At 38.1% G+C, this 19,299-nt stretch overlaps 1 protein-coding gene across 4 annotated transcripts in view; it reads left to right on the top strand.

Annotated features, from left to right (window-relative positions):
* The window catches only part of LOC150100874 (NAD-dependent protein deacylase sirtuin-5, mitochondrial-like), a 160,428-nt gene that overhangs the window by 123,861 nt on the left and 17,268 nt on the right, over positions 1-19,299 (top strand). For all 4 annotated transcript variants that reach the window (XM_090402093.1, XM_090402095.1, XM_090402094.1 and 1 more), the window contains exon 8: positions 10,595-10,710. In XM_090402093.1, the coding sequence (XP_090258219.1) occupies positions 10,595-10,710 (116 nt within the window). The remainder of the gene's footprint in view (positions 1-10,594; positions 10,711-19,299) is intronic.

Here is a 19,299-nt window from a genome sequence, read left to right as displayed (position 1 = left end):
AGAGCAAAAGGAAAGGGTGAAAGAAATGATTGTTGTGGCAGGTACGAATGATTTGAAAGGAAATAAAATGGAAATGATAGAGGACCTGAATGAATTGTTTGAGGTAGCAAAAGAAAAGAGTGAGAGAGTATGACAGTGAAGTGTTTAAAAGGAGGGCCATAATTGCAAATGACTTTGTGTGGGTTATGTATGACGAGTGGTGTGTAATTTGTGGACGTGTGGAGTGAGTTCGATGGGCAAAAGGATCCATATAAGATGGATGGCTTGCATTTGAATGGATTCGGTGTAAGGAGACTTGAAAAAGTGTTGTTGAATGAAGTGGATGTGCAGAATCAGGGAAACTAGATTTATTAGTGGGGGGGGCAGTAGATATGCAGACGTTAGGGAGGCAGTTGAGTGTATGAATGAGTATAATATGCCCGAGCAAATAAGGACAACAAATCAGAATGGGATAGTTAGTATAAGACATCAAGGTAGGGATGGGGCTAATGGGGGTCTGAAATTCATGTACTACACTAATGCTAGGAGTATTAGGAACAAGAAGGAAGAATTTTTGGCCATGGTTGGCACTTCCAGACCACAGGTTATTGGCATTAGTGAAACATGGCTGACTGTAGATGATATAGCTAGTGGGATTGAATGTGATAGTGTGTTCAGGAATGACAGGGAAAATAAAATGGGGGGGGAGGAGTATTGTTGATGATAGCTGATGAGCTGCAGCCAAGGAGAATAAAGTTGAATTGCAGGATAGAGAAAAGAGCACATTTGAGGCCATTTGGTGTGAGATTGTGGCTAGCAGAACGAAATATACAATTGGGTGCTGCTATAGACCAGGTGATGGAAAAGATGGTGGAGATAGTATGCACAAGCAAATAGAAGAAATGAGTGGAAGGAGGGTAATTATTATGGGAGATTTCAACTATGATCGCATTGATTGGAGTGAGGAGAGGACACACGGGAGGAAGGAATTGGATTTTATGCAGTTATTAAGGGATAACTATCTGCGACAGCATGTAATGGAATATACTAGGGGTCAGAGAGTGCTTGACCTAGTAATTGCATCTGAGGATTTGGCTGTAACAAATATGACCACATTGCCACCAATTGGTGAGAGCGATTATAGGGTCTTGACTTGGGAGGTGTCTAAAGGTGTGGAATTTGCAATTAAGACAGGGTACATGTGGAATTATCGGGCTGGTAAGTATGACAAGCTTAGGAGTTTGATTGGTTCAGTCCCATGGCATGTACAACTGCAAGGGCTAGGAGTTGATAGTGCATGGGAGGCAGTTAAGAAGTGTTTGCATAAAGCAATGGCGGACTGTATACCTAGAGTCCGAATAATAAATCAAGTAGGGGTTAAATGGATGAATAACAAATGGATGAATTAAGCTTGAGCTGCAAAAAAAAAGAAACAACTATAGAGGGAATTTAAGGAGAAAGGTGACCAGCAGGCACATGAACGATATAAAGTGCAGGCCAGACAGAAGGGTAACTAGTGTGGTAAGAAAAGCAAAAAAAGGATTACGAAAGAACATTGGCCATGCAGGCTAAACAGAATCCTAAACAGTTTTTTCGATATGTTGCAAGTAAAAGAAAAAATGTATAGGGCAGAATGATTTTAAAGAATGCCGATGGTAAGGAAGTAACTAAATCAGTTGATATAGTTGAGTTACTAAGTGAGCACTTTGCAAGAATATATCATCCAGGTGGTGACATTGCAGAAACGAATGAACCAATAGATTATACGGGAATTGTGGTGAATGAAGTGGAGGTGAGTAGTCTATTGCATAACCTCAATGTCAATACATCTGTGGGATTGGATGGTATACCAGTTCGTGTTGTACGTGAAGCAGCTAAAGAATTGTCAGTACCCTTGACCATTTTGTTTAATTTGAGTCTCGGGTCTGGGTTAGTCCCGAGCAGGTGGAAAGAGGGGAAAATAGTTCCACTGCATAAAGGTGGTTCCAAGACTGCTGTTGTAAATTACCGACCGATTAGCATATCAGGAAACATTGTCAAGGTCTTAGAGAAATTAGTCAAGAAAAGAATACAGGATTGGATAGATGAAAATGGGATATTGTATGGGGGACAACATGGTTTTGTGAAGGGTAGATCATGCCTCAGTAACTTGCTCATGTTTTATAACACAGTGACAGCTGAACTGGATATGGGTAATGGGTTTCAGTGATTCTACTGGACCTCTCCAAGGCCTTTGACAGGATACCACTTGGAACTCAAATCAGTAAACTGGAGCAGATGGGGATGGATATAGGGTTGGTGAGATGAATAGAAGGGTGGTTGATGGAGAGATACCAGAGAGTGGTTTATTCAGGAGTTGAGTCCAAAAGAAGGCTTGTGACTAGTGGTGTGCCGCAGGGCTCTGTTCTTGGACCACTACTTTTCAATTTGTTCATCAATGATATAGGAAAGGATCTGAGAGGAAGTGTTCACTTGTTTGCTGATGATGCAAAGTTGGGTTGAGCAATTGTGAGTGCACAGGATGTCAAAATTTTACAGGATGATTTGGATAGTTTGGAGGACTGGGCTAGGGAAAATGGATGTTAATTTAATGTGGCAAAGTGTAAGGTTATGCATTTTGGGGTGAAAAGAATCAGCAGTATATCACATTAGTGGAACTGTACTCCAGGAGATTGATGTGGCCAGGGATTTGGGAGTATTATTGGATAGAGAATTGAAGTTTAGGGGGCACATTGCAAAAGTGGCTAAATCAACTCATCAAATCACTTGGCTTCTGAAAAATACTTTAACAAGCAGAGACAAACAAGTTATTGTGCCTCTGTATCGAGCGTTGATAAGACCACATCTAGTGTACTGTGCCCAGATATGGGCACCAGGGTTTCTTCTTGATAGGGGAAAAGGTGGAGAGGATCCAGAGACAAGCGACTAAGATGATAGCAGGTCTGTGGAATGAACCTTATGAGAACAAGTTGAAGATTTGTGGGTTGCAAAAATTGGTCGATAGGTGGAAAAGGGGTGATATGATTGAGACATTCAAATTACTGAAGGGTTTCTATAAGATTAATCCAGAAGATATTTTTGAGAATAGGACTGGTGGTGGGAGGAATAGGGGCCATACATGGAAGCTGGGCAAGAATGTGGTTAGCAGGGGCATTAGAGCTAGTTTTTTACTTGGAGAGTGGTGAATGAGTGGAATAAGATGCCAGAGTCTGTTGTGGGTGCTGCGACCATGAATGAGTTCAAGGCGAGGTATGATAGATACTGTGTGAATGTCTAATAGTTGTTCTTGACATGTTAGGGCCTCGCCTCGATAAGTCTGTCGACTCCTTGGAGTTGCCTGGAATAATAATAATAATCTCGTTAAACCTATTCATTGTTGGGGCACTCACAACCACTTCTGGCAATCCATTCCACTCGTTCACTACTCACCAGCATATTTGTCTGTAATGCGAGTTCTCTGGTTTTTGAGAAATGGTGCTAAAACCTAAGTTTCCAGGAGGAGAAGTGTAGCCCTTGAACCTAGTCTGCACACCCTTACTAACCACTCTCTTACACAATTTCCAAGTGTGATCCCTTGTTTACCCTCACTTCCTATGCATTGAAAAATTATTTCTGTGTTAATCTTATAGAATCCCTTTACTAACTTATAAGTGTCTGCCATAACCCTCTATGGCTGAGTCATAGCATTATAAAGGGAGGATAAGATAATAACCAATGTATTCTTCTACATCCAAGTAATCCTCTGAGCTATTTTGTTAACTCTTGCAGTATGTCCTCTGATTTCAAATCTCTATCTACCATCACCCCCAGATCCCTAGCTTTAGCAGTTTCCTATAAACTAATACCATCAATATGATATGAAGTGTATAACCTTACATTTTACGACATTGAGTCGACAACCGTTGTCCTTTGCCCATACTGCCAATTTATTTGAATCATCCTGTAAAATATCTAATCACCTTTATCAACTATTGCCCTACCTAGTTTTCCATCATGAGCTAACAACTGAATATTTTCCTTCAAATCTTCTGCTATATCATTAATATTCAAATTAAAGAGTAGTGGTGTCCTAGTACAGAGTCCTGGGGCATCCATTGGTCATCCTCATTCATCTTGATTCCACTCCACTATGCACCACTCTCTGAAGTCTATCAGCCTCTCCATGTCACCAGCCTCATATCCATTCCCATTTGTTCCAATTTATGTAATAGGTATCCATGTGGTATTCTGTCAAATGCCTTTGCAAAGCCCAGCATTATCATGGGGTAGCAATTTCCTTTATCCATTTCTGCTGTCACCTTATAAAATGTGAATAAATTACTGAGGCAGGACCTACCTTTTACAAAGCCATGCTGCCCCCCCCCCTTATAGAGTATCATATACCACTCCATAGATACTGATGGGTCACTAATTTGCTACTTCTGTCTTGGAACTACCTTTATGTAATGGAACGACTTCATTGGAGGTACTGCTAGTTCACTTGCACATTCTGATAGTACACGAGGTGACACTGTCTCGGCCCACTGCTGTATTCACATTGATATTTTTCAATATACTGAGTACCTCCAGTTCATCTATCTCAGTGCTCACATCAGTCTTTGTCACTTCAGTAATGGCAAAGTCACCACCTGGATGATATACCCTTTCATGATGATCACTTAGTAACTGAACTATTTCCTCTGCTTCTGTAATTTTCCTACCATCAGCACTCAGTAAAGTTATCTTTCCATAATCATTGTTTCTTTTAATTGCTATTTAGCAAAAAAACTCTTTTGGATTTATGAGGGTGTGGTGAAGAATTGAGGTAGAACTCCAATTGAGGTGTTTATAAGAACTTTTCACCCCCCCCCCTCCCAATACTTTGGCCTGCTTAGCTAATTTTCTCTCAAAATCTGATTTAGCCTTTCTTCTTGCTTATGCTTTATACTGTTCATGGGCATGCTGTGATCACCTTGTTTATATTCCTTCCACAGTGCTTTCGTTTTTTGCAGTTCCTGCTTTGTGTTGTTGGTCATCCACTTAATCCCTACTCAGATTATCCTCCTGACTCTGATACTTCCTTGCTCAAACAATCCTTGACCACTTCCCATGCACTAATAACATTCATTCCATGTAGTTTCTTATGCCATGACACTGCTCCAAGTTGCCTCCTAAGTTTGTCATAATTGCCAGCTTTGTAGTTCTGAATAAACCCTTTCTTGGTTGAAATTTCCACATGTTGAGCAAACTCCAAGGACAAGACTGCATTTTCCCCGATCGGAAGTAGAGTTACTACTACAGTTATAGATGCCATTACCAGATCCAACACTCTCAAACTCCTGGCCCCTTCCATCATGTGCTGTTTCAGGAAATTATCCCTTAATAACTATATAAATTCAATTTCCATTTTGCCATGTGCTCTTTTCTTATTCCAATCTATATATTTGAAGTCTTCCATGACAATTGCTTGGCGTGAACTCAATGTGGTAATCTGCTGATGCATGTCATCCACATTTTCTTCTGGACCCCCCCCCCCAGGTCTATAGTAGCAACCAACATTATATTTTTGACCTCTATCTCACACCAGACAGCCTCAAATAAACCATTTTCCTCAGACCCACAATCTTCCTTAACTTCTATTTTTTTTTTTTTTAGTTGAAGTTCTTCAGCTATCATTAATAATATCCCTCCTCCTGCTCTATGTTTTCTGTCTTTTCTGAAAATATAATATCCATTACATTCTATCCTTGCAACATCATCTCATCTTCTGACAACCAGGTCTCACTGATGTCAATAACTTTTGACCAATCACTTTCTCATTAAGTGTACCTCTTATCATGAAATCCCCATACAATACTATCTCTTTTCTCCCAGTTTCTCATGCTTTTATGCTTTTCCCAGTCCCTCTTTCTTTCATTCTCTGTACTTCTGTACCATACGTCAATCATTTCTCTAATCTCTTGAGCTCATGTTTTGTCCTCTGAAGAGTCCACATAAGATTGCAGTTTATTTCTATGCTGGAATTTCATCAACATTATTATTTTCAACCACTTCCTTCAAACTATAGGAAAAGATGATATTTTTATTAACATATAAACTCATATATATACATAAGGGAGGTTCATCAGTAATAAATTTAAATGGAAAATAATGAGAAATAGAAATAAAAAGAGGAGTCAGACATAAATATTATCTCACCAAAATTATTTGCTACAGGACTTGAATATGCTAGGAAAATTGAACTGGGAAAAAAGAGGACTGAATATTGATGAAGAATAGTTAAGCAAGCTATGATTTGCTGATATCATTATAATAGCAATACCATCAAAATAACTAGAACACATGATTATTTAATTAAATGAAGTAAGTCTGGATATAGGCCTACACATAAATATGGCTGTATCAATTGTAGAAAGAAAGATGTTATTTGGTATGGTGACCCTATAATAAAACATGCTATTGATGAGTGAGTTATAACTTCGAGTTTTCCTGAAGCAAAAATTAATAAGATAAAAAAAGTAATTCAAAAACAGAAAAGAAAAGTAAACAAGATCGTAATTGTAGTAGGTACTAATGACTTAACTAGCAATAAGTTCATTATGAGAGAGGACATGAAAGAGTTGTTGGAAGAGGTGCGAGTGAAGAGTGAGAAAGTGGAAATTGTCACTATTTTGCCTCGATATGATAAAAATGATAAAAAAAGAAGGGCTATGATGGCAAACAATTCAATGAGTAGGCTGTACAGAAGGAATCGATGCGAGTTTTTGGATATGTGGAGTGAGTTTGAGGAAAGACTGGATTTGTATAAGAGGAATGGCCTACACATCAGGATTCTATAAAAACTAATAACTGGTATGAGACCTAACACAGAGAGTCAGGGAAACTAAATTATAAAGGGAGGAATGGTGGGAATGTGACTGTAAGAGCAACAATGTTATATAACTGTGTTAATGATGGGAATGGGCTTTATCATGGAAATGTTGACAAGGAGAGAACAATTTCGACTTTGTGTTCATCTGCTTCAGGTCCATCAAACATGTGCAAAAGATGTCTACATGTATAAGGCACTAGAGAAGAATAGAGATCTGCAAGTTGTTCAACTGTGTCATGCAGACTGCAGACAAGAGTATACAAAAGAACATGCAGGTAGATTATTATGTCTGTATACAAATGCTAGGAGTATCAGAAACAAAAGGGTAGAGTTTGTTGCCTTAGTCAATATGTTGGGACCTCAGATTGTAGGCATTAGTGAGACCTGGCTATCAGAATCAGACATACTAACTGGTATCGAGTGTAAGGGTACAATATTTTTAGGGAGGATAAGAGAGGATCATGAGGGGGCATGCTGCTAATGATATCGGATGATTTGAATCCAGTTAGTGTTGAGACCTGTGATTGTGGTACTACTACTACTAACAGTATTTCATGTGGCAGTGAGTTTGAAGCCATCTGGTGTGAATCTAACAAGATCAGTTACGTAGCGGGTGTTGTTACAGACCTGGTGGTTCATTTGCTAGTGATGAGGAAATGCATCACCAAATAGAAAAGATGAGCTCGAAAAGAGTAATCATAATGGGAGAATTTAATTATCCAAATATTGATTTGATAGCAGTAGAATCTCATGTGAAGAATGAAAATGCATTTATTGAGTTGTTGCGGGACAACTTCCTCAAGCAGCATGTGACAGAAGGAACTCGAGGTCAAAGAGTGTTAGATTTCATCATAGTGTCACAAGGCGTTTCAGTTAAAGATGTAACTAGTATGCCTCCACGCATGATCACTGTTGGTGACAGTGATCATGCAGTACTCACTTGGGAAGTGACTAAGTTTATGAATGTTCAATTCAGCAAAAGGCTACATGCTGAACTTCAAAGCAGGAAATTATGACCAACTGAGAAGTATACTGAGTTCAGTGGCAGTGCATGGGAAGCATTTAAACAATACTTAAATGATGTGATATCAGAATGTGTCATGAGAGTTTGAAGAATAAATAGGATAGGAGTCAAATGGATGTGTTATCCTATTAAGTAAGCGATTTGTAAGAAAATGATGATGTGGAAGGAATACCGTATGCATAAGGATGATGTCCGTTATGAAAATTATAAGCAGCATGCTAGAATAGTCATAACTGTTGTACCGAAAGTAAAGTTTGTGCATGAAAAGAAACTAGCTCTGCATGCTAAAGACAACCCACAAGAATTCTATCGATATGCTGCAAGTAAAAGAATGAATGGATATGAAAGAATAACTCTTTTAAATGCAGATGGTGTGAGGGTTATAGATGCAGAAGAAGTTGTTCAACTAATGAGTGTCCATTTTTTTAAAAGCTATCAACCTGGTGTACATGACATTGAGTTCACTGCTACCTCTTCACTGGATGAAGAAACTCAGGTGTATGAGGATGAGGTATTAGAGCTGTTGCACAAACTGAGTAAGAATTCAGCAATAGGGACCGATGGGATATCAGCATGTGTGCTTAAAAAAAAGTGTTCAGCTGAACTGGCTATTCCTTTGAACCAGGCTTTTTAATATGAATCTCAGAACAGGGAACATTCCGCAGGAATGAAAGAATGTGTGGTAATTCCATTGCAAAAGGGTGTCACAAAGACCTATGTATCCAACTATCAACCAATTAGTATCTCAAGAGTGGTGGCAAAAATTTTGGACAAATTGGTTAGGGGTTGCATTCAGAAATGGGTTGACAGTGAATCTCTACTTTGCAATGAGCAACATGGATTTACTTTGTTTTCATTCAATGTTACTATTGAACTAGACAAGAGGAATAGATACACCATGATTCTTTTTAATTTTCTAAAACTTTTAACAGAATACAGTATGTTAGACTTGTTTCATTAATTGGAGAATATGGATTTGGATTATCGAATATTAGTGTGGGTAAGAGGGTGGCTGACTGACATATCAAAAAGTGGTATATGGGGGATGTGAGTCTGCAAGATTTAAGGTAACCAGAGGTGTACCAAAAGGAGATCTGTGTCATTTAATCCACTGTTATTCAATCTATACATTAATCATATTGGGAAGAATTTGACAAGTGACATACAGCTATTTGCTGATGATGCAAAGATAGGTAGGGTAATCAGGAATTCTGCTGATATGCAGTACTTGCAGAATGATTTGAATAGGTTGGAATTGTGGACATGGGAAAATGGATGTCAGTTCAATGTCAGTAAATGTAAAGTCACTCATTTTGGTGTGATTAGATATCCAATGTCATATTCTATTGGTGGGATTATGCTTGAAGAAACTGATGAGGCTAGGGATCTTGGAGTGTTAGTAGATAAGAAGTTGAAGTTCATGGCCCATGTAGCAAAGGTTGCAAATACAACTCAAAAAATAATTGCAATGCTGAAACAAATTTTCACATGTAAAGATAAGGATGTCATTTTGCCTCTTTACAAGGCCTTGATAAGACCTCACTTGGACTATTGTGTGCAGGTCTGGTCTCCTGGTTTCCATTGTGATTCTGATATATTGGAGAGAGTGCAATGGAGAGTGTTAAAAAATGATGAATACTGATTATGAAGCTAGATTGAGAATTTGTAGACTGCAGACACTAGCAAACAGGAGAAAGAGGGGGTGATATGATTGAAACTCACAAACTTCTGAAAGGATCATACAGGATTTCAATTGATGGATTTTCAATTTATGCAGGGTGGGGAAAGGACAAAACTGTATCCTTGGAAGCTGAGTGTGAGCAATGTGAATGAATTCAAGAATAAGTATGATAGCTGATGCATGTAGTATGTGGCCTTCCACAATGAGTCCCTGGAGGGCTCTATTAATAATAGTGGAAATACTTCAGAATGAAAACAAATTGAAATAAATCAAAGAAAGACTGAAATAGTGAATTCATACAAATATCTAGGACAGATCATTACAAACAACCATAAACTTGATAATGAAATTCAGCTAGAATAACAGCAGCATCGAAAGTTTTTAACTATTTACATATTTAAAAGAGAGAGAGATAATTTTAAGAGAGATATTTAAAATCAGTTTACCAAACTGCCTAAAAAGAAAGATCTGCAACCACTGTGTGCTCCCAACAATGACCTATGGGAGTGAAACCCGGAGTCTGACCAAAAGAATAATACCTAGAGAAACTGAAAACAACACAATTTTGGGAATAGCCATTAGATAAAAAGAATAATACTTGGATAAGGAAGCAAACAAAGGTAATGGACATTGCCTTAGTAGTAAAATGCAACAAATGGCACTGGGCAGGACATCGAAAGAGAATGTCTGACAACAGATGGACAAAGAGAACGAAGAATAAAATAGACCAATGGTAAGATGGGATGATGAGATAACAAGTTATTATGGACATTTATGGTGGAAAGATGCACAAACCCGGCTAAAATGGAAAAAGCATGGAGAGGCATTCATCCAGCAGTGGACTGAGGAAAGCTGTTGATGATGATAGCTCAATGAATAGACTTGGACATGGTGATCATCATCATTCTATGGATATTAAAAAAAAAAAAAAAGACATATTTCAGCAGGAAATGAATTATATATTATATATAAGCATTAAAATTTTGCATTGCATGGAAAATGTTATCATAATCTGTTCTATTATATTTAGTAGTTTATAAATTATTGCATCTTTTTCTAGATTGGCACATCATCTGTAGTATATCCAGCAGCTATGTTTGCACCAGAAGTAGCAGCAAGAGGAGTTCCTGTGGCAGAATTCAACATTGAATCAACATCTGGCACAGAAAACTTTGGGTATGTTGAACAGAATAAGTCTTTTTAATATACTTTTAAAATAGACTCTTCTGGTCTCGCTGGGAATGTTTTCACAGCAATCATTTGCATTTTATTGTATTGTACAGCAATCTATCATTTATCTGATCTTCTAAACAAAGACTCTTCAATTAACCAACCCACGTATGCCAACTTCCAAGGATGGTCTGAAAAGTTCTCTGCCTAATAATGAAAAAATATTTATAATTTCAAGATTATTTTTATTTTTCAACATAATCTCCTTTAAGACTAATACATTTATTCCAGCAATGTTCCAGCGCCATTATCCCGTCCCTGTCTCAGTAAGATCTGCAAAATACCCGTCTACAGCTGCAATCACCTCTTGATTCAAAAACTCTGACCAGCAAGGAAGAGTTTTAGTTTTGGGAAGAGATAGAAGTCAGAGGGAGCCAAATCTGGGGAATAGGGTGGATGTTCCAACAATCCATAGTGCAGATCTCTTAATTTTCCCATTGCCAAAACACCTTTGTGGGCAGGTACATTGTCCTGATGAAAGATGATGGTGCTGAACAACCGGCTTCTGTCCACTGTTTTGACTGCTGTTTGGATTCTGGTGAAACCTGGAGTCTGACCAAAAGAATAATACTTAGAGAAATAGTAATGGTGAATTCAAATCTCATCCATAGCAATAAATCGATGCACAAAATCAGTTTTATTCTTGTTAAGATGCTCCAAGCACTGTTCAGAGATTTTCATGCGAGTGGGTTTTTGATCTGCTGTAAGCAAGCGCAGCATCCATCTTGCACAAAGCTTTTTCATTTGCAATTCTTCATGTAAAATATATCCTGCATGTTCTTTTGAAATGCCTATAGTCTCAGCAGTTTCACGCCCTTTGACTCGCCTGTTATCCAATACCATATCGTGCACTTGATCAATGATTTCTAGTGTTGTTACCCTTTTTGAACGTCCTTCACATGAATCATCTTCAAGGCTGTATAGCCACATTAAACTCAGCAGCCCATTTCTTAATTGTCAAAAACAAAGGAGAAGATTGCCCATAAACCTTTATGAACTTCGAATGAATTTCTTTTGGTGTTAAACCTTCTTTTACAAATAATTTTATACCTGCATGATACTCAATTTTATCCATTTCAAGGGATACAGACAACACTTTTGCTTCAGACAGCTGTATAAAACAAACTACTTGATAGAATGACTTTCAATTTCACATGGATGCTTATGACAGATGTACCAACTTAGGGGGAAAAAATCTTGCCAGTAGTGTTGCAATCTATGATCGAGGCCGTGAACTTTTTAGACCACCCACGTACTTGTGGTAGAGCACCATGTAATTGTACTTCACTTATCCAACCCTTCAATTATCAGAACAGCATCAGTAGAGGCAGAACATCTGTGAACAAAATATACATTTTTCTATTATTATTATTATTATTATGGCAAGTTGGGATTGGCAGATGTTTCTTTGAGCATCTCTTCACACAGGATTAAATGGAAGAAAACTAATATTCTATGGAGAAGTTATTACAAGTTTGAGAGATTAAAGCACAGTGACATTGAAGAAATACTCTTCTAATCAACAAGTAAAGCTACTTTAATTTGTATAAAATTTGGGAGACGATCATTTTAAGATCAACCACGACCCAACAGCTATCACAACTTCTGTTTATTCAGCATTAAAGGGTGCAGAATTAGAATATTTTTAGGTATTTTGTCCATTACAATTTCAATTTGTTTTCTTTGCTTATTGTTGCTTGTGTATTATGTCAAGTAGTTGTGCTCTGAAGATGTGAATTAAAAATACAGTGAAATATTAGCCAGTAAATTATCTCATTTATTGTGCATTGTTTTTATGTTGTGTAATACTGTTCAAGCATGATAAATAACTTCCAACACCTAAACCTGTACACAAGGTTAAATCATTCAGCTCACATCTCTTCCTCTTTCTATCAGGAGGACTAAGCTCATTGAAGAAAAAACGGACCTGTCTCCTAGTATTCAAAAGATTAATCGCAACAGGGGCACTTTTACTGCTTACAGAGTCATTTATGTTGAAGAAGGAATGGCTGTCCTCTCATTTCCAACCACAACTGTCATAAAACAAAATGGTGCAATTCAAGTTTATATGCAGATAAGGGCCTTAACAAGTGAATATTGTTTGATTGTGGAATGTTACTATCCAATGTTCATATCAGCATATCCATGATATCAACGAGTAAATGTTGATGAAATCTAAATCTTAGAGGTTTCCATATTTCTGACCAAATAAAAAATGTATAGTTTGATCTTCTCCCTTTAGTAAGATCAAGTATTCTGCTTTCCTTGATTTATTAAAGTCCTGTAAGAAATATTCTTTAATAAAACAATATCATTTGATTTATTAGACTGTGTATCTATTTAGGACTGTCCCAGGAAGAATATACCATATGTCAAGAATATTCCTTAAGTGATTTTAAAAAAAAACAAGTTTTTAATTGCAGTGCTGCCTGACTGTATACTATGTGGTTGAGTTATGTAGTCTAGTTCTAGGAGCTTCTAAACTGTCCTGTTATGTGTTATTGGTTTGACTGTATACTTAATGAAAAATTGCTGGCTAAGTTTTTGAATAAGGAGTACAAATTTCCCCTTTCGTTACGATTTTTGTAATGGCAATGATAAAGCTGCTACTGCTGTTGAGGAATACCACTGATTGTCTCTAATTCACAAGTTATTATTGATGCTCACAGACATCTCCAAGAAACTGGATCATTTGGTATTGTATGACATTAATCACCATGCTCACAATGACATGCTTCAAACAGTACAGTGTAGCCTGGAACAAGCAGTCAGCAAATATTTGTCCACGAATTCCAGTAAATGATTACTTGAAGGGGATTTTTCCAAAGGGAGAAAGGATTTTTTCCACATTCACTTCACTGGCATTCATAGTATAAACACCAACCTAAATGATGTGCACCATTACCTGCAGATATTCAAACCTGGATCAAACTCTAAATCTCTACGATGACAACTACAGCTCATTTTAACTGTCAGAATCACACTTTGTATGCTTCCTTCCACCACAAGAGGTAGTACTTGTGCTTTTGTGCATTCTGATTGATATTGCCTAATCTTCAATCTCCCCTTTTTTGCGTTCTCTAGCTTGGGATTTCCTTGCCTCACCATATATTGTTTATCTGCTATTGCCTCCAAATCTGAAAATTAATCTGACTCCTTTGACTCTTGTCTTTGGGACTTGATTTTCTGCAGTGGAGTGTTTTCTTTGGCTAACTCATCATTTTATGGTTCCACTGGTTGAGCTAGAGAAGAGACAGAGATATTGCTGCAGGAAAATGTCCTGTAGAGTGAATCATTCATTTCATGAAGAGGGTTCATGATCGGCCACTCCACTCATCTAGCTCTTTTGTTGACCAGTTCTGGATGCACTGTTGGGTGGCTACTCTTATTGGTGTACAGACCATGGTCTTATCTGACTATCACTTATGCCCTTCCTTTGATCATTCACAACCTGTGTATTTCAACACTGGCAAAAATTATGTCAAAGGTGGGGGGATTTTTAAGACTTCTCTCTCTTTCCATGGTCAACTATTGTTTCCATTCTCAAAATACTTATGAACTTGCTACAAAAAAATAAAAATATATATCCATGTTGAAATGGAGGGGTGGGTTATCATTTCATGCTCTGTTCAAAATTTCCACCTCTACATCCAAGCCATATTTTTCCAGGAAAGTTTTTTTCATGTTGATCCCATACACAAAAGGTAGGAGAACTGAAATAGAAGTTTATTGGGTTTTTTTTTGAAAAATTGCAGGTTGTAGTTATTTGGGAATATTTTGTGAGAAAAGCTGTTCCATAGGACAGAGTTAGATGGAATAAAAGAGGAAGAGGAGAAGTATATTTGGTGTGTTTGCAGTTGCACAGTAAAGGACTGCTACTGCTCTTATATTAACAGGTGCAAAAAAGTGGGAAATGATGCATCTGTGAGATAAGGGTTGAAGTGAATGTGTAAGAGAAGGATCATCTGTGAACTAAACTGTTCTCTTCTGGACAGGATCAAGGATTTTGGGGGAAGTTTTTAGGTGCACTACCCCCAGAATATGAGCAGTATTCTAAGCATGAGCAAATTTGGGATTTGTATATAGTTAAAAGTTGGATAGCATCTTGAACAAAAGAGAATGCCTAGTTTTTTGGATGATGAGGAGGCTATTGATATGATGTGTTTATGCTAGGAGAGATTGGAGGTAAATGTTAGTCCAAACAGAGAGATCTGGTCTTGTCTGGTAATTTGTGCATTACTGAGGGTAAGGTAAGCAGAGCTGATATCTCTTTTACAAGAGAAAAGGCAAGACTATGATTTGATAGCATTGAATGTGACAAGATTGTCCTTACTCCATCGAAGGATAGTATATAGTTTGCTGTTTAAGGCACTAGTTGTAGATCTTGCAGCTTGGCATTTGTCATATAAGTAGGATGAATGGAGGGTACTCTCACCTGTAAAGCTGTGGATAGGATTAATGGTGATTGTGAGTAGGTCATTTATATACAGGAGAAAGAGAGTAGGTGATAAGACAGAGCCCTGAGGCACTCCAGCATTGGTGGTGAAGCTCAAAGATAGGTAGAATGATAAATGCACATAAACACAAGAAAGATATTTAATTAACCAAATATTTCGGTCTGGAAATAGCAGACCATCTTCAGTGGTATTACAAGAACAGTTTTAAAAAATACAAGCTATAATACTAACAATAGATCGTTAAAAATAGAACACGGCGCATGATGTTATATCGCTAAGTATTAAGTATAAAACGGAACATTTTGAAGTAGAGACATGATTGGGGAAAAAAAAATAAATACATTTTTTTTTTTTAATCTTTTTTTTAATCTTGATTAGACTTTCCCAGATTTTTGATATAGACATACAGTCATTACGATTCAGGTTGGGACGATGGAGTTAAGGCCTCCACGCTTTCCTTGAACAAACGTTCGAACCTATAACGGAATCTATGTAACAGGCGAGTCCTGGACCAAAAGATGCTGTGGTTAATTTCAATCCCGTGTTGAGCCAATCCAGACTTTTCAGGTTGTTGTGAAGAATGGAGGATTGATGTTCTTAGATTCTTTTTTCAAGAGAACGTCTAGTCTGTCCAAAATAGGAAAGATCACAGTTGCAAGGAGTTTGATAAACTTCAGGAAGAGATAAAGTTGAGTGTTTATCTTTAGGAGAAGGAAAATGAGAAGACAATTTGTTAATAGGTGAATACGTAGTTGTTAAATCATATTTCTTTAAAATTGTTGCGATAAGTTCTGAAATACCGGAGATATAAGGAATAGGCACTCGACGTATTGAAATTTTGTTGTTTTGTGGAGGATTATAAGAATTGAGATGTTGAGTACTTTTTTTTAGAAAAGCCACTGAGTTTCATGTATTGTTGGATAGAAGAAAGTTCTTTCTTGCACCTTGTTACAGACTGTCTAAACAGCTGGCCAACTCTCTGTCCCCCCCCCCTCACCGGAAATTCAGCTTCCTATATAAAAAACTCGACCCACTTTAAAGCCCTCACAGAAAATTTAACCTTAAATAATACAGGCATATTAGTAAGCTTTGATATCTCCTCTTTGTTTACCAATATTCCCTTAACTGACACTTTATCTCTCTTAGAAAACGTTTTCCCCTCCGACATCTTAGATCTCTTTTCCTTTGCCATCAACTCTGGGTATTTCTCTTGGAATAACAAAATCTACAAGCAGATAGAGGGAACCGCCATGGGTTCTCACCCCCCCCTTGCCAATTTCTATATGGAAGATTTCGAAAAACGAGCCATAGACTCAGCCCCACTCAAACCTTCTATCTGGCTAAGATATGTAGATGATGTGTTCTCTATTTGGCCTCATGGCCCAGACACGTTAGACTCCTTCCTCGGTCATCTCAATAGCCTACATTCAAGAATCCAGTTTACTATGGAAAAGGAAAAGAATAATTGTTTACCCTTCCTAGACACCTTAGTCACGCCCCTGCCTAATGATACACTTGCCTTCACAGTATACAGAAAACCCACACACACAGGCAGATACATTCACAAACTCTCCCACCACCACCCCTCACAACAATACGGCATCATTAAAACCCTTACCAAGAGAGCCCACAATCTTTGTTCCAGTGGAACCGCCCTCACTACTGAGCTTAACCACATACACAGAACTTTCCTCGCCAATGGCTACAGCGAACACAGTATCAAAAAAATAATCAATTCCTCCCCCATTCCCCGTCCCTCTCGTCAACAAGATTTTAAAAATGCCATCACCATACCCCACATCTGTGGCACTTCGGAAAAAAATAGCCAAGATACTAAAAAAGTATAACCTACATACAGCATATAAGCGCTACCGCAAACTTGCTCCCTTTATCCGTTCTACGAAAGATCAGCTCCCTCCTTTTTTTTTTTTTTTTTTTTTTTTTTCACCAGAGGTCAGGCCAACAATTGTGGTAGCGGTTAGTCAGTGTCTTTAACGAACCAGTATGATTGTAGTATAGCTTGTTTCCTGTGTATATTTGTACGCTCCAGTACTGACCTTGACATAAAGGTCGAAACGTAAAATTTTAGTAATATTAAACTAAAGTTTTTATTCAAACACGGTAGTTGTCTCCATAATTTCCAAAAATGCATTCGGATCACCGTGCAAGCCTAAAAGAAAGGATTCAGATCATCCATGGAAATGATACCCACAAGCGCTGCAATCGCTATGGTAAGCTAAAGATTCGTATTTCTCTCCTGATCAATCGGCTGGCCTTTTTAAAGAGATGCAGAGACAATAATCTCATTCCGATCTGCATCAGGCTAAAAAAGAAATTTACGTCCGCTAAGGCACTCTGTATCTATGACCGCACAGAAAAAGCAATGCTTAGAGAACAGATCCAAACAGCCCGCCGAAACCTAGTTACAACACAAAACCTAGTTTCTAAATTACAATCAGAACTATCGAACTATGTTAATCCAGACATTCTACAAACACTTGAAAGAATTACTGACAATTCGGCCAAGCATACCCTGGAAAAGAATAAAGAAAAACTCAAGAAAAAATTCCATAGGTTGAAACAACGGCAAAATATGGCGGCCAATCAGAGGACTTCCTCCCCGAGAAACAACAATGAACAACAAACAAGGGAGACAAGGAGCGACCAACCACCGACAAGCAAGAACCATGTGATCAACATATCAAGCCACACCCTGAACAACGGCGAACTCACGCTGCTGAATAAAGGACTGAACTATGCAATAGCGCCCAAAAAGGTAAACAAACTGGATTTTATCTACCACATTGAAAGAGGCATCAGATCCCTCCCTAACAACAAAGCAGACAAAATACGACTAGAAACCAGTAATGTCCTAAATACCAAGAAAACCATACAGAACAACATGACTAAAACAGAATTAGCAGCAATTAAATCATTAAAAGCCAAACAAAACATAATAATAACGAAAGCTGATAAAGGCATTGCCACTGTTGTCCTTGACAGGTCAACATACATACTGCAAATGAACCAACTAGTAGCCGATAACAACACATATAAAATGGTAAATTATAACCCAACGAAAAGGATAAAGGACAAAACAGAAAAACTACTAAAGTCCGTCACTTCTTGGCCACCAGACACAGTTAAAAAACTCAAACCCCACTACGCCCGCCCCCCCCCAGAATATATGGGGTTCCAAAAATACACAAACAAAATGTGCCCCTTCGACCAATAGTGGAAGGAATAGACAGTCCCAATTACCACCTAGCCAAGAAATTAGCGGCAACATTCAAGGAGTTGGTAGGTCATTCCCCCTCCTACATAAAAAATACACAACACTTTATAAACAAAATCAAAAACATAACACTCGACAAAGACGACCTATTAGTCAGTTTTGACGTTTCTGCCCTTTTCACTAATGTCCCCATCAATGACACAATTCTCCTACTACAGAACAAATTTCCGCCCGACATTACGGCCCTCTTTGCCCACGTACTAAAGTCCGGTTACTTTGTGTGGCAAAACAAATTCTACCTACAAAAGGAAGGTACAGCCATGGGCTCACCATTATTCCCCCCCCCCCCCTCCCCAATCGCGAACTTCTTCATAGAAACCTTTGAGCAAAGGGCTCTTGATTCCGCCACGCTTCGACCGACAATCTGGCTCAGATACGTTGACAACGTGTTCGCGATCTGGCCGCACGGGCGACAAACGCTAAACACATTCCTCAGCCACCTAAACAAACAACACGAACGCATACAATTTACCATCGAAATTGAAAACCAAAATTCGCTCCCGTTCCTAGACACACTAGTTACACGTCTTCCTTCAGGCAGTCTATCCTTCACGGTCTACCGAAAACCGACACACACGGGCCAATACATACATGCGAATTCATACCACCACCCAGCACAAAAATATGGAGTCATTAACACCCTTAAAAACAGAGCCACAACTATTTGCTCTAACCAGCAAGCCCTGAAACAAGAACTAAAAATCATTAGTGACACATTCATAAACAATGGCTATAACAAAAATACTGTCAATAAAATACTCTATAAAACCACAACAAAAACGA

Source organism: Typopeltis vanoorti, chromosome 12 (genome assembly GCF_054136105.1).
Source record: "Typopeltis vanoorti isolate ZY-2024b chromosome 12, IOZ_Tvanoo_1.0, whole genome shotgun sequence".
In the NCBI taxonomy this organism is placed as follows: Eukaryota; Metazoa; Arthropoda; class Arachnida; order Uropygi; family Thelyphonidae; genus Typopeltis; species Typopeltis vanoorti.
The sequence above is the reverse complement of the archived record's forward strand: the minus strand, read 5'-3'. Positions and strand labels throughout refer to the sequence as shown.